This window comes from Gorilla gorilla, chromosome 6 (assembly GCF_029281585.2).
Source record: "Gorilla gorilla gorilla isolate KB3781 chromosome 6, NHGRI_mGorGor1-v2.1_pri, whole genome shotgun sequence".
Lineage (NCBI taxonomy): Eukaryota > Metazoa > Chordata > Mammalia > Primates > Hominidae > Gorilla > Gorilla gorilla.
The window spans coordinates 137,005,097-137,020,717 of record NC_073230.2 but is presented as its reverse complement, the minus strand read 5'-3'; the positions used below and the strand labels follow the sequence as shown (position 1 = coordinate 137,020,717).

Here is a 15,621-nt window from a genome sequence, read left to right as displayed (position 1 = left end):
CATTCCCTGCACATACGACATCATTCATGAAGAAGGCAATGGTACAAATATAGCATAAATGTCGTCTGCTCTAGCTTGTAATTTAAAATGCAAATGCTAATGAGCGAACTGGTATATCAGTGGAGTTAATAACCGCATGCCTAGCACAGGGGCTGCATCCAAAACACACACAGAGAAGAGACAGACACCATGTTCCAATTTAAAAATAAAAACACCCAAATTAACCCTAGAAAAATCACTAGCAGATGTACAAGCTCAGGAAAAGGAGGCACACAAGGGCAGGGAAATGGGAACTTCTCCACCAGCCGCAGACTAACCAGTGGATTTAAATATTTTCCTACTCATAGTAAAGGTAAGCATGGGAGTTACGAGGGTTTACTGAGGAATGCTATTGTAACAGTATTACAGAGTATAATAAGTATATTAAGGAAAAACTACAGGGAATCCAGAAAGCTTGAATAGAAAGTTTTCTCCAAAGCCTACTTTAGAAGCCTATAAGCTAATCTTGCAGGGAGCCAAATGAGATGTAGATCTCATTTACTTCATCATAGGCAAAGGGTGAAGAAGCTTTGGTTAAAAAAAGCCCAAAAACTTACAAGGTCTAGATTAAGAGGGTCATTTAAGTAAATTGGAAAAAGCTCTAATGATGAAATAAAATGACGGAGAGAATGCAGTTGTGTCTCAGATGCCTTCCAAACATGAAAGGAACTTCTGTGGATTGTTCTTGCTCCTCATAGGCCGGTGCTTGGCAGCCCTGCAGCAGAATCTGGGAACACTCCACAGCACTGAGACGAAGAGCAGCTCCTTGGGCTTGCTCAGAGCCCCCCATACATGGGGAATGAGGAAGTGCATTCTGTGGTCAGTGGCCCTGTCCAGTGCCAGGACTGAAACTATGACGCCTCCTCAAGGCCAGCAGGAGAGCAAGCTTGCACATGCTGCCCACACTGGACACTTAGTGTCTTCTAATTCCCATGTTAGTGCTATTTATTCAAATTCCACACAAAGAGCCAGGCCCAAACTCTAACAGATCCAGCCCATCTGACTGGGGAAGCCTCAGAAGAACTTTTGAAAGAAACTCAAGGTGAGCAATGACCTGGAGTTTGGGGAAGGGGGCAAACAGCTTTTCAATGATGAAGAATGGTTTTATTTATTTATTTTTTAAACCCAGTCAAATCTGGTTGAAAGGGGTGGGAGATTTGTGAGGTAGTTTCCATAGCAACCAGGATTAAGTCTTACAGCAGTGTGCACTGTTCACCCTGGGGCTGCCCATTACCAGATTTCAAAGCATTAACCTTTAATTTCAAATTACCAAACCATTTACACTCCCTCTCCTGCATCCAGGTCCTGCCATTTTCTACTATTAGTCTGACCAAATGGACTCCCCCACAGGGCTGGAGTTCTGGTGAGTAGCACAGTAGCTTGTCAACATTACTACTAAGTGGCTGCTGGGAAATGCCCACAGGTTGACAAGGTAGTGTTGAATAATCTACACTGAAATGTATTCCTCTGGGAAAGCCACAAGAAGGGACTTAGAACTGAGGCATTTAGGCACAACCAACAAGACAGGTGCTGTTTTTGGAAATAATCCAACAGAAAAAAGCCATCAGATTTCTGGAAGTTTCCCATTCCATCCCCCAGTGCCCACCAGGTGGAAGGCAAGCCAGACAACCCTGCACAGACTCTGACAGAATGCGCTTTAAAGTAGGAGGGAAGGAGAAGGGCCCGAAAAGGAACACCCAGGGAAAAGCTCACAGGACTGACCTTCTCTACTACTCCACTGGCCTCATTAGCTCTGCATACGACAGGCCTCATTTTCTATCCAGGATGTTTTCTCCCCTTGTCTCATCAGTATTAAAACATGAAAGCATAAGAGTAAAAAGCACAACAGAACGCTTTAGAGTAGAAGAGCAGAAACACTAGTCAGAGAATTCAGGAGGAAGGAAACTCCTCACTGACCTACCCATCCAAAGCTAATCCACAGGCCTATCATCTAACAGCAAGGGTAAATCAACATCTATCTTTGCTTGGCACATAAAACCCAGTAGATGGTAAGGGCTGAACACCCCAATCAGGAGGCCACACCATCCTCCACAGTCTGACTGACTCCATAGAAGGCGATGACACCACTAGGACTATCTTTTCCTAGTTACAGGAGGCCCTAGATAGGCTGGCACATAAATGCCACATCGGCCTTGCTGTCTCCCTCACTTCCAGGTCACCAGCATCACACCAAGATAAGCAGGCCAGTCTGACGGAAATAATTAATTAGGAAGCAGGAGGGCAAGAATTCATCATTAAGTGTTTTAGCTCCAAGGTCTGTGACTGCCATTAAACCAGGCCAAACAAATCTTATTTTTAGTGATGACTTTATTTATTACTCTGGAATGGGTACTGAACAAATCATGTTTCTCTCTCTTTTACCCTGAAACACTAGATTATGTCATGGAAGTCTCTCTTTTAATTCCTACTCCCAATCTTCAGGTATTGGCATGCTGAGGCTCTTAGCATCTTTGTTCATCCTCCTCTGATCTGACCACCTGCAGTTTCCTGATGTCCTTCCTAAAAGGATGGTCCTCAGATGGTACACCGTACCACCAGGAATGCAATGACTTGGGCTGGGTCAGTACCTGGCTCCACTCCTCTCTGCGTTCTGTATTTCCGAGTTTTGAAACAGCCTTTTTGACAGCAGTTACATATTTACTCTTATTGTTTTATAAAATCTGAGCTGTTTTCATTTGTATAGTATTTAAGCCATGTTTTGCTTACCCTTATGCTTTTAAAATATTTTTTTTCTTCATGTCAATACATTCTTTACTCCAGTAGACACAATTACTTTGCTCAAAGGCTGGAACTGTATCATCCATTTCTGTATTCCTAGCATTGTGCCCACTGAATATAAAAAAAAATTATTAAATAACCATGTAATTGAATGACCCACAAGTATGATGAGGCTCATTCTGGGGATGATTCATGATGTAAAGATGAAAATAATCCTGGTGTAATTGGAGGTTTCATTCACATGACCAGTGGGTGACGGTGTGCCTGCACAGACGGAGAGCTGAAGGTGGAGCAGTGAATGCTCAATAGCAGAAGAGCTAAGAGGGAGATTTACACACCAATACAAAAGCGGAGAGAAAAATGATTGCTGAATATGTCCATTTCTTTTAGGCAGCTCTTCCTGAGATCTGATATAGGCCAACTTCTTCTGCCTAGATGAATCAAACCCAGCCTGCCCAAAGAAATTGTAGCAGATCTTCTCGGAAACTCAAATGCCATCGCCCTGAGGAAAACTTTTCCATTCAACAATTGTTATTTGCTCTGTATTCTCATACTAGGTGGCCTATGCTTTTGATAACTGCTCTTTTGTATTTCCTTGTTTACATTTTTTGTATGGCCATCTACATAACTAGACTAAAAGATATTCGAGGGAGAAGTTATCCTACTAATTTATGTATCATCCAAAATTTATCTATTGAAGACTACCTTTCTTAATCTGTGCTTGTAAAAATCTTGTACTCATTAAAAAACACTCCCCAAATCTGTTCATTGTGTTAATTCTTTCCTGTAAGTGACTCTCCAGGATCCCCGGACATGAACGTAATTCTTATAATTCCTATAATGATATCTTTAAAAGTAAAGAACTAGAGCAGCTCCAGGAAAGTCTCATGTTAAGCTGCCCATTTCTAGTAATGGGACCCAACAGAAAGTAGGCAATGGAGACAGAATCAAACTGGGATATCCCAAGAGAAAGAATACCCCACTTTACAAATATCCATTAAGTTGCAATTCAATTAAAGCATCTGAAAGGAATTCATAAGTATCAGCAGACCCTGTAATTGCTTAATTAAGGATAGAAGCCTAGCAAACACAACCACAATAACAGCCTGATTCATTAGCACCTCTGTGATAGCAGAATGGGATTTCTCACTTAAACATACATTGGCTTTAATTGTGTAATTTAGTTAGGCACTGGTAATCAATGGGGACCCACCATTCCTGGGACCAGGAGATGAGAAGGATATTCCTGTTCACCTTCCCTTCCCTCCTCTCATTAGAAGTTTTTGGTCTGTTGAAACAGGCAGTTGATATTCCAATGAGGATTGGCTAGAGAAGAGATCTTAAAGGAAAAGAAGGAAATGAGGAACTTCATTCAAAGGCATTCAGGGTGAAAGGACACACAGCCAAACCTTTAGTTCACCATGCACAAGCCCACCACCATTTATCAAATCCTAGACACTTAGAACTTTTCTCAATGCCTCCCTTGTCATAATCCAGCTCCAGAAAGGGAGGCAGAGGGAGAGAGAGAGGAGAAGGGACAGGGGGAGGGAGAGGGAGAGGAGAAGGGAGAAGGGTTGGGAGACGGAAAGAGAGGAAGGGGGAGGGAAAGAAAAATGCTAAAGGGCAGGAAAAGGGAAGTCTCATTTTCTTGTCTTATTTCATATGAATAGGTAACTGGTTAATTATAAGTCACCTGCTGTGATCCACATGGGAACTCCCTGCCAAGTGGCTGCTGCCTTCTAGATGGTTTGTACTATGAGTTCCATGCAAGGTGACTGGTATCCATTTCCTGCCTGCCTCACCCTGTAATTCCTCAAACTTACTGCGGTACCACCTTTAACACTAAGGAAATGCAAACACGGCATGGTGGACTCACTCAGTGAGTTGGCAGAAGACTCCAAATATCTGATATAAGGCTCCTTAGATCACTTTGCACTGAAATCTCAAATTATTATTCTCTTCCAATTCAGGAGAAAAGTATTTGGTTTACGGGCACCATACCTTGATACCTGCTATGCTTATCCAACAGGGCCACTTCCTGAACTGTGCCTGCAGCATGACCCTGATACCTAAGATCTAATAAGGGAATTACAATAAGGACACTCAATATAAAGTTCATAGTAATAAGACAAATACTCCACACCCACTGGGGGCTTTTAGGTAAAAATGTGAGGCCATGTGTCATGGTTCATGCTTACAATCCTAGCACTTTGGGAGACTAAGGCAAGAGGACTGCTTGAGGCCAGGACCCTAAGACCAGCCTGGGCAACACAGTTGAGACCCTGTCTCTACAAAAAATAAAACAATATTAGCCAGGTGTGGTGGCATGCACCTGTTGTCTCAGATACTCAGGATGTGAGGGAGGATTACTTGAGCCCAGGAGTTCGAGATTACAGTGAGCTATGATGGGGCCACTGCACTGTAGCCTGGGCAATAGAGTAAGACCCTGTCTCCAAGAAAAGAAAACAAGAGAAAAAAGAAAAAGAAAGTAAAAAATAAAAGCATGAATTGAGAGCCAAATAATTTCCAAATATGTGACTCAATCTCCCCCTAGACAAAATACTAAAGTAAAATGGGACACACATGACAAGTGAAAATAAAAACTGCGTGAACCACTTTTGCTCTCATGGAAGGAAACGTGTGGGGCTCACTAAAGGCCAGATGAGGAAAAAGGATGCTTTTTAACAAATGCAGGCTACCCAGGGATCTTGGCTTCCTTGCTAACTATGGACAAGAAGTGTCTGTGACTGCCTCCGAGACTGAAATCAGCACGCTTAGGAGGAGGCCACAGCAGCAGGCAGAGAGACCTTGAACAGTCTCAGTTCTGATGCTGTAAGGTCACCTGCTCACCAGCCAAGCCTAAGGCAGGTGCTTAAAGGACTAGAGGGCAAGAGCGTTCAGGAGGCACTGACCTGTTGGCTACAGCTGACTTCTCTAGCCCCACCTGCTATCCCATCTGACCAAGCGATCATTCTACATACAGGGGTGCAGGAACCGTGACAGAACAGCCAGCTGGCTTGGGCCAAATGCCACTCCCTATCAAGCTGTGGGGCCGTCTGCCTGAAAAAAGGCCACATAAAAATGGAAAGTGTCCACCCCACCTTGAAGTACAGAAGGCTCTGCAAAAGGCTGGGATTAATGAGAGCAGCACATAAGGGACTGCTCCCAATAATTATCTTGACTTTCCCCTTGAGAATCACAACCCAAACCCCCTCCTTACTGCAAAGAAACATTTCCAGCAGAATGCCACACTTACATAATGGAGGGTGCATACGGCAGATATCTGCAAAGCTCTAGCAGGACAATCGCTGCCCAGGCGAACAATCCCACAACATGAACAGCATGCCTACTCACTTTCAGCTTTGTAGGTAGTTTTAAAAGACCAAGGGATCTTTCTCTCTCCAAGCCTACTCCCTCAAACCACATTCTCCATGCATCTCATCCCTTCTGCTTCTTCTAGGTCAGTGCTCCATTCATTATCCCTGTGCAGCCTTTCCTGATTCCTTCTCTTCAGAATTCAGACCAGTGCTCCTCAATATTTCAAACCTCATGTTCCCCAGGATAATCTCTCACTCTATCTTTTTTTATAACCTCATTTGCCAATATTTTGTTGAGTTTTACATTCTAAAATTTATATTATGAAAACAATAGGTGTACTGAATAGCCTTTTCAGCTATCCATACCTTCTTGATTATTGAATAAGAATTACAGTTCTAAAAGCGCACAAGATGCTGACATCCTCGGAATGTTACCTTCACCCTTTGGCTTTTACTTTCTGCACTACTTTTCCATTCTCTGTTAGATATCAGGGAAGTGCAATCTGTACTTACTAAGTCTGTTTCTTACTTCCCACTTTTACTTCCCAGTCACCTGTAATCTACCTTTAATCAACTCAACTCTGATGAAACTGTACCAAGAGAGGTTATCTGTGACTTACTAGTTGATAAACAGCATAAAAGCCCTTTACAGTTTTTATATACTTGATGTTTTATGTAAACTCTGACACTGCTGGTGCCTGGGAATTCTTCACTCCCTTGGCTTCCAGAAGAATGCTATCTCATGACTGTCTTACTGCTCTGACCGTATCTTCTCTGCCCATCAGCCCGCTCCATGCAGATTGGTGTCTTCCAGGGTGCTTACTCCTTGTAAACCTGTCCTCTAGGCACTGTAACAGTTTTAATTACTGCCTCTATGCTGATGGCTCCCTGACCTGAATACTTGCGTAGGCTCCTCTGCTGAGCTTGAACATTCTCATGGATATTCCAAAACCAAACCAACAACCTATTCCTAAAACCTATTCTTACTTTTGTGTTGCTCTTAATTGTGGACATCTCAATCTACCAGATTGCTCAAACCTAGGATGCTTTCATTTTCTCCCCTCCACTCAACACCACCCCCCACTCCTGACCAAAAAGAGACCAGGCATTCCCCGAATCTCAAGTCTACCTCCTACTTTTCCAAATCTATCCAGTTTTCTCCCCAGATTTCAGACCTCTACTATTCTCTTGCCTCTTAATTGCTCTCCCAGATTCTTGCGCCTCATTTATTTCATTGTATCCCCCAAAATGAACTCACTTAACCTGAGTCTGAGCATGCCGCCCCCTTGCTTAATACCTTCCAGTGACTCTGAGGGTCCACTGCATAATCTGAAAGAGAAGGACTAGCTCGTGTCTGAGTTGTCAGCCTGACCCCACACTCTACCCTCCTCACTCTTTATACTCCACCAGTAACAAGGGCTATGTGGTTGCCCAGATCCATGCAGATATTCATACCTCTACAACTCTGCACACGCTGCTGTCTCTAGCTAGAATGTGCATCTCCTCCTACTCCCCTCCCCCAACACAGTAAACTCTTACATGTACTTCAAAACACAGCTCAAGATACCAGCACCTAGGGAGGTGTTCTCTGATGTCCACCTAAAGAAATAATCATTCCCTCCTCAGTGCTACTTCTAGATCTTGTCCATAATTCTATTCTCTCATCTAGTACTCAACTTTACATTTTGTTTACATGTCTGCATTCCCTTGGGTGTTTCCTGAGACCTAGGACTGTGTCTTACTTGTGTATTCTTTGGGATGGTGTTTTAGGACAGTGCAGAGTTCCTTGCTCCAAAGTCTCAGAGGGAAAAGCCAGGAGCCTTCCTTCCAGCAAGCTTAGTCAGAAGAAGGCTGGCATAGCTCCTTTTCTTGATTTATTTCCAGTAATGGGTAGGTCACAATTTCTATGGTAGAGCCATAGCTATGTGCACACATGCTGCACAATCATGCCACTCCAAATTGAGGGGCAAGGTAAACTCTAGTTATAAAAACACTAACTCTTTGCAAGGGGAAGCATCATATTTATTGATGATCTGCTTAATAAGGGGCTTGTTTCAGAGTCAACTCATTAAACTGCGACAATCATGAGGTAGGAAACAATTCCCAGTTATAATTGATGTGTAAACTGAGGCTTGAAGAGAGTAAATAACCCTGTTAAAGTCACCTGCTTATACACAGTAGAGCCATGATGCAAACTGAGATCTGCTTTCTCTTAAGACTTTTCCCTGTCCTGTATTCTTGCCAGGTTTCTGAAGAAACCAAAAGATGCATAATATAACAGCACACACTATGGCAGGAGAAAAATGTAAAAGGCTTATATTTTTATCACGTATTTGCTTCTGTGTAATCTATCTTTCACAATGTAAGTTAACTCAGGCAATGCCTTTTGAATTGCTAAGCTTAAAATAATGCCAAATACACACAGGAACTGGCTGATGCAGAGTCGAGTGATCAGACTGCTTGTGTCTAAGCAACGTAAAACTAGAAGAATTCTGCAGGAAAACTCCAGCCAAGATGGTCTGTGCTCTGAGCTGGCTCCATTCAGGTAGTTTAGAGCTTAAAAGACAAAACTTCAATGTTCTCTTTCCCCTATACATTTGTGGCCATGTTTCCCAGGAAGAATAATACTGTTTCTCTTTTTTACCTCTGGGATAAAGCTCTACATTGCCAAAAGGATGCTTTTCTTTCTCAGAGCAGAAGATGAGATGCTACAGAGCAGAGGATGAGATGAATATATACAGGCATACCTCAGAGATACTGCAAGTTTAGTTCCAGACCACTGCAATGAAGTGAATATTGCAATACAGCAAGTCACACAAATTTTTAGTTTCCCAGGGCATATAAAAGTGTTCACCCTATACTGTAGTTTAATAAAAGCACTTTATTGTTAAAAAATGCTAATGATCATCTGAGCCTTCAGTGCATCATAATCTTTTTGCTGCTGGAGGGTCTTGCTTCCATGTTTGTGGCTGCTGACTGATCAGGGTGGTGGTTGCTGATGGAGGTGGTGGCTGTGGCAAAAAAAACAATGAGGTTTGTTCCATCAACTGGCTCTTCTTTTCACAAAGTGTTTCTCTGTAGCATGGAATGCTGTGGGATAGCATTTCATTCACTGTAGAACTTCTTTCAAAATTAGAGTCCATTCTCTCAAACCCTGATGCTGTTTCATCAAGTTTAGGTAATATTCTGAATCCTTTGTTGTCATTTCTGCAATGTTCACAGCATCTTTGCCAGGACTAGATTCCATTTCACGAAATAACTTTCTTTGCTCATTTATAAGATGCAACTCTTCATCTGTTCAAATTCTTCTCATGAGATTTCAGTAACTCAGTTTTATCCCCAGGCTCTACTTCTAATTCTAGTTCTTTTGCTATTTCTATCATATCTGCAGTTACTTCCTCCATTGAAGTCTTGAACTCTTCAAAGTCAACCACGAGGCTTGGAATCAACTTCCTTCAAATCCCTGTTTATGCTGGTTGCTGTTTCAACCTCCTCCCATGAATCACAAATGTTCTCAATGGCATTTAAAGTGGTGAATCCATTCCAGAAAGTTTTCAATTTGCTTCCCAGATCCATCAGAAGAATCATTATTTATGGCAGCTTTAGGCTTACAAAACATATTTCTTAAATAGTAAGGTTTGAAAATCAAAATTACTCCTTGATACATGGATTGCAGAATGAATGCTATGTTAGCAGGCATGTACAATCTTCTTGTACAACTCTTTCAGAGCTCTTGGGTGACCAGCTAGCTGCAGAACTGTGAATGAGCAGTAATATTTTGCAAAAAAATCTTTTTTTTTCTGAGCAGTAGGTCTCAACAAAGGGCTTAAAATATTCCATAAACCAGGCTGTCACCAGATGTGCTGTCATACAGGCTTTGCTGTTCCTTTTACAGAGCACAGGCAGAGTAGATTTAGCATCATTCTTAAGAGCCTTAGGTTTTTTGGAATGGTCAATGAGCAATGGCTTTAACTTAAAGTCACCAGCTGCATAAGGTCTTAACAACAGAGTCAACCTGTCTTTTGAAACTCAGAAGGCAGGCACTGACTTCTCTCTAGCTACCAAAATCCTGGAATGGCATCTTCTTCCAGTAGAAGGCTGTTTCATCTACATTGAAAATCTGGTGTTTGGTGTAGCCACCTTCACCAGTGATTTTAGCTGGATCTTCTGAATAACTTGTTGCAGCTTCTACATCAGCACTTGCTGCTTCACCCTGTACTTTTACGTTATGAAGATGGCTTCTCTCCTTAAACCTCATGAACCAACCTCTAACAGCTTCAAATTTTTCTTCTGCAGCTTCTTTACCTCTCAGTGTTCACAGAATTGAGGAGAGTCAAATCCAGAGGTCTTTCTCTGGATTAGACTTTGGCTTAAGGAAATATTGTGACTGGTTTGATCTTCTATCCAGACCACTAAAATTTTTCCATATAAGCAATAAGGCTGCTTCAATTTCTTTTCTATTTTGAGACAGGGTCTCATTATGTTGCCCAGGCTGATCTGCAACTCCTGGGCTCAGCCTGCTGAGTAGCTGGGAGTACAGGCATGCACCACTGCACCCAGCTTTGTTTGGTTTTCTTATCATTCAATGGGTGGAGCAGTCAGAACACATACAACATTTATCAATTAAGTTTACCATCTTATATGACTGTGGTTCATGGCGACCCGAAACAATTGAAATAATAACATCGAACATCACTGGTCACAGATCATCATAACAGATATAATAATAATAAAGTTTGAAATGTGAAAATTACCAAATGTGACAGACACATGCTGCTGGAGAAATGGCACTGACATACTTGCTTAACAGAGGGTTGTCACAATCCTCCTATCTATAAAAAAAATGCAATATCTGAAGCGCAATAAAAAGAAGTGCAATAAACCTGGATATGCCTGTGCCTCCAACTCTCTAGCAAAAGTTCACTACCAAGAAACTTCATGGGTATAGAAACCTTGGTAAAAAGGTACAAATGGCTGCATAAAAGGACTCTCTCACACACTGCCACAATGCCCTTCAGTTTACCATAACTCACATTAGCAAAAATAAAACCACAGCCCTCCAATAAGGTATGAATTTTTTTGCATCTCTTCTTTTGCGTAGCTGCCCTGAGCTTGGTGTCACACTTCAATGAGTCCCTTCAGAAGGCCTGCAGAGCTGTGCAGTGATCAAGTTCATAAGAGTATGCACAAGAGCCACAATGAGAAGTGACAGCCGAGCAGCAGCAGTGAGCTCCATGGTCATGTGTTCAGGGAGTGATTTATCTCTCATAACTCAATCCATTTAGTTGGGGCCTGAGGGAGACCCTTATCCAGACAAGAAACTACCTGTGCCTTCTAGGAAAAGGAGGCCAAGGCGATCTGGCAGGAGGCAGCAAGCATGACTCCCGTTTCTCTTTCCCCATAGCAAATTCTATTCAATAATTCAATGTAAGAAGTGCTGAGACAACAGGACACTAACAAAAAAGGCAAGGTGGGGACCATGTGCATCTGGGGACCACGGCGGGATATGTCTTTTGCAAGTGAATGAATGTTTGTGTGTGCAAGGGTGGCTGGGCGGGGTGGGGGTGGTGGTGGAAGAAAAATGACAGCTTTCCCTCAAAGACTGCAGTCTCTGTGAAGTACCAACTGGAAATAAATAACTATTATTTGCCAGCAGCAAAGAAATGAAGCAGTTTGTTCCTTGAATGCATAAATGTAAATTGCTCAAAGAGCACAGTTTATACATAGCCTTCTGGCTTGTGAAATATTAAGCTACCAGAAAAGATAGGGTAAGACACACATTAAGTCAGCAAAGAAAGGAGCATCTTTGCCTTAGCACGTCAACCTTAGCACAACAAGAAATACTATCGACGTGGGAAGAGCGTGTGAAAGCAACGTCATGGCTGGGGTTTCATAAAGGACTGGGATCTTAATGGCATTTGAAAAGAATGAAAGGGAGACAAAGGGCACTGCTTGGGGAGCTTTAGGGGAAGAGTGTCTTGGCTCCTCTGAGGCCTCCCCACAACTAACATGGCATGGGCAGTCTGTTTCAAGTGGGTAATGAAGGCCAACTCTGAGAATTCCATGGCTGGTATTTTCCTAGTCTGGAACTTCCTTTGCTCTAGCTCTATAAGGGCTGCGTGCTTGCAAGTTGCTCTACTCCTAAATCCTGTGCTTGGTAGAAATGAGGAGCAGAAAGGGGGTGCAGTGCTGGGTCTGCAGGGACAGGAGGATCCAATCTAGAAACTGTGTTTGCATATCCCAACCAGAGAGGAAGAGCATGCTGGTGGGCTCTAGGGCCTATCTAGAACACAGGGGGAAAGGAGGGTATGTGGTTTCCAGGGATGACTTCTGAGCTCAGAGTAACATGTAACACATAAGACTTACCTGCAAGCAAGAAGGTGATAAGGCAAGTTTCCTTTGGCAAATAGAGTTTGAGACGAGAACCACTGAAGACGTATTCCACCACAGCTTCAGAACGACCTGCCCGCTGAAGAAAAGGCAGGAACTGCTTTGCTTTTTGGGTATCCTGATGGAGAAAAGAGGAAAAGAGTAACTGAAAAGTAATAAAACCCAACATTTCTTTCTTTATAGTCTAGGACAAAAAGTTTGGCAGGAAGCTAAGCAAATAACCCTATTTATAGACATTTCTGAAACCAAGACATAGACATGATACCCATGAGGCCTCAGTAGAAGAAATATAGTTAATCGACAGTTTCCAGATTAACTTAAATACTCAGTTACAAGGGTGCTTGGAAAATGAGACTTTCACACCAGAGTTCTCTGGGGCAAGAAGAGCTCATTTTCCTTTAACATAAAATTGAGGTGCCAGGCGCAGTGGCTCACGCATGCAATCCCAGCACTTTGGGAGGCCGAGGTGGATGGATCACCTGAGGTCAGGGGTTTGAAACCATCCTGGCCAACATGGCAAAATCCTGTCTCTACTAAAAATAGAAAAATATTAGCCGGGCATGGTAGCACATGCCTGTAATCCCAGCTACTTGGGAGGCTGAGGCAGGAGAATTGCTTGAACCTGGGAGGCGGAGGTTGCAGTGAGGTGAAATCATGCCATTTGCACTCCAACCTGGGCAACAAGAGCGAAACTCTTTCTCAAAAAAAAAAAAAAAAGAAAGAAAAAAAAGTTGAGGTAAGAAGACCAGTACTAACCTTCCATTTAACCTTTAATATTCATTAAAAAAAAAAAAAGCGATGCCTAGGCTATCTCACATAGTCCCTGTAACCCTGTCCCAGGAAGCCAAAAGTAGTTTATCTTTAAATAGGTTATGTAAGATTCAGAGCTCACAGTTTCTTAACCTTGAGAAGTGGCCAGCCTTCTCCAGGCACTAGTACAGCAACTCCTGCTCTATGTTCATTTTGGGGATGAGATGATACCTGGGGCATACTGTTCCTACCCAGGGAAATCTAGAACAGCAGGATGTGGTCAATGGAGACAAATACCACTTCATGTCAGCAGGAATCATTATAGAAATAATAAAAACACATAAAACGGAATAGCAGTTTAAAAACCTTTTTTGGTGCATCAACACAAAGTCTGTGTGCTCTATCCTCCAGAGTGCCAAATCATGGACATTTCGACTCTCAGAACTCAGTCACATAGATGCGAAGGGCCTTCAAATCCTTTCAGTCTCTCAAGCTAATTAAACAGGTGATAGAGTAAGCAAGCATCAAAATATCACATCGTATATGCTAGGGGAATAGTCACTGGATTTTAGAGTTTCAGGTTTTCAGCCCAGCCAGCAGAACTGAAAACTCCCTCTGAGGACACCAAGTTCTGCAAACTTTCCTGACTTCTGTGACACAAGCAGTCTGCACCCAGCCAAGCTTTTCCTTTTTGACTCTTCTTCTAATAACAGAGCTATTTTATTTAAATTAATGCACATTAGATAATGAAAACATAACAAGCCATCAAGTATTTCAAGAGTTTTCAGAGCAGCCAAAGGGGCTCCTCTCATTCAGAAGCAGTGAGGTAGGCTGGGATGAAAACAGTATTCATAGTAACGAAGATTCATGCTTCCCATCAAACAGATTCTTAGAGAAAAAGAGACAGTGATCCATTCTCAGTGTCTCTAACAGTACAGTGGTAAAAGGCAAGGTAACCATGAGCTTTAGGGGGTTGGAAACTTCCCCATTGAACACTTAAGCAACACATTCTCCTACACATATACACGTGAAAAATGCCTGTCTGGCAGCTGGCTGAAGTCCAGAACAGTCAAACAAGATAAATGCTCCATGGGAAAGAAAGCACTACTTGATTAAAATCCTTGTGCCATACTAGTCTAAATCTGGGACACTATTCATGAGCTGAACCAGTAAGTCAACAACAATTATCAAATTGATTATCGCAAATCATGAGGCAACCTAACACCTCAGAAGAGAAGGCCTTTTTCCTCAAGATCAGAGCAAATTATATTTTTCAGAAATAGACTTCTGCTCATCACTATCCTTTGGATGTAGTTATCTGGAAAAAATGCTTATAGGAATAACAATGGCACACACACAGGCATGCCTTTCATGTTTAAACTAACAAGGAGGTTGCAGCACCCTCTCTTCCTTTTTTGCTAAACTCTTACCTACTTTATAAAGAGAGAAACCTACTCAGACTGAGAATAATCAAGGAGCCTCAAAGGGACCTTAGTGCTACCCATGTCATAAAAATCAATACATGTTCCTGACTCCTCCTAAGTCTCAATGCACAACTCAACAGCTCTATTCCAGAAATGACAAATGGGAAGATAGCCAAGAGGATGACATGTCATTGATTATGGCAAAGATCAGAAGTGAAAGCCAACTATGAAAATCAGGCTGGGCGTGGTGGCTCATGCCTGTAATCTCAGCACTTTGGGAGGCTGAGGCAGGCGAATCACGAGGTCAGGAGATCAAGAGTATCCTGGCTAACGTGGTGAAACCCCGTCTCTACTAAAAGTACAACAACAACAACAACAAAACAGCTGGGTGTGGTGGTGGGCACCTGTAGTCCCAGCTACTTGGGAAGCTGAGGCAGGAGAATGGTATGGACCTGAGAGGCGGAGCTTGCAGTGAGCCAAGATTGTGCCACTGCACTCCAGCCTGGGTGATAGCACGAGACTCCGACAAAAAAAAAAAAAAAAAAAAGAAAAAGAAAATCAAAGGCATACAGAAAATTTTAAAACCTCATCAGAACTGGCCATGTTTATTTCCAGATAAAAATTAGAAGGTAAGAACATGGAGTTCCCCATATTCTTGAGGCAAGTATTTCGAAGGCTTGGATGAGGTGATATGCCTGTGGACCAGTCATTAAGAGGAAAGATGGATATTTCATCCAAGCTGACAGAATATTAAGTTCTTATAAAGTCAATTAAATTGATTATAAGAACCCAAAGATGTCGGCACTTTCATATCTCAGTCACAGCCACACAAAAGTGTATGTCTTTCCTTGTCATCTCAAGCATTTTTTTGCTTGGCATGCTCCTTTTCAAACATTCTTGAAATCTTTTAATATTTGTTTCAGTGGCTCAAATGAAAACACTGGTTAGGAAGACTGGCACGT

General features: G+C 42.3%; 1 protein-coding gene across 1 annotated transcript in view; it reads right to left on the bottom strand.

Annotated features, from left to right (window-relative positions):
* The window catches only part of SND1 (staphylococcal nuclease and tudor domain containing 1), a 437,174-nt gene that overhangs the window by 146,762 nt on the left and 274,791 nt on the right, over positions 1 to 15,621 (bottom strand). The window contains exon 15 of the mRNA XM_004046157.5: positions 12,462 to 12,603. Coding sequence (XP_004046205.1) covers positions 12,462 to 12,603 — 142 coding nt within the window. The remainder of the gene's footprint in view (positions 1 to 12,461; positions 12,604 to 15,621) is intronic.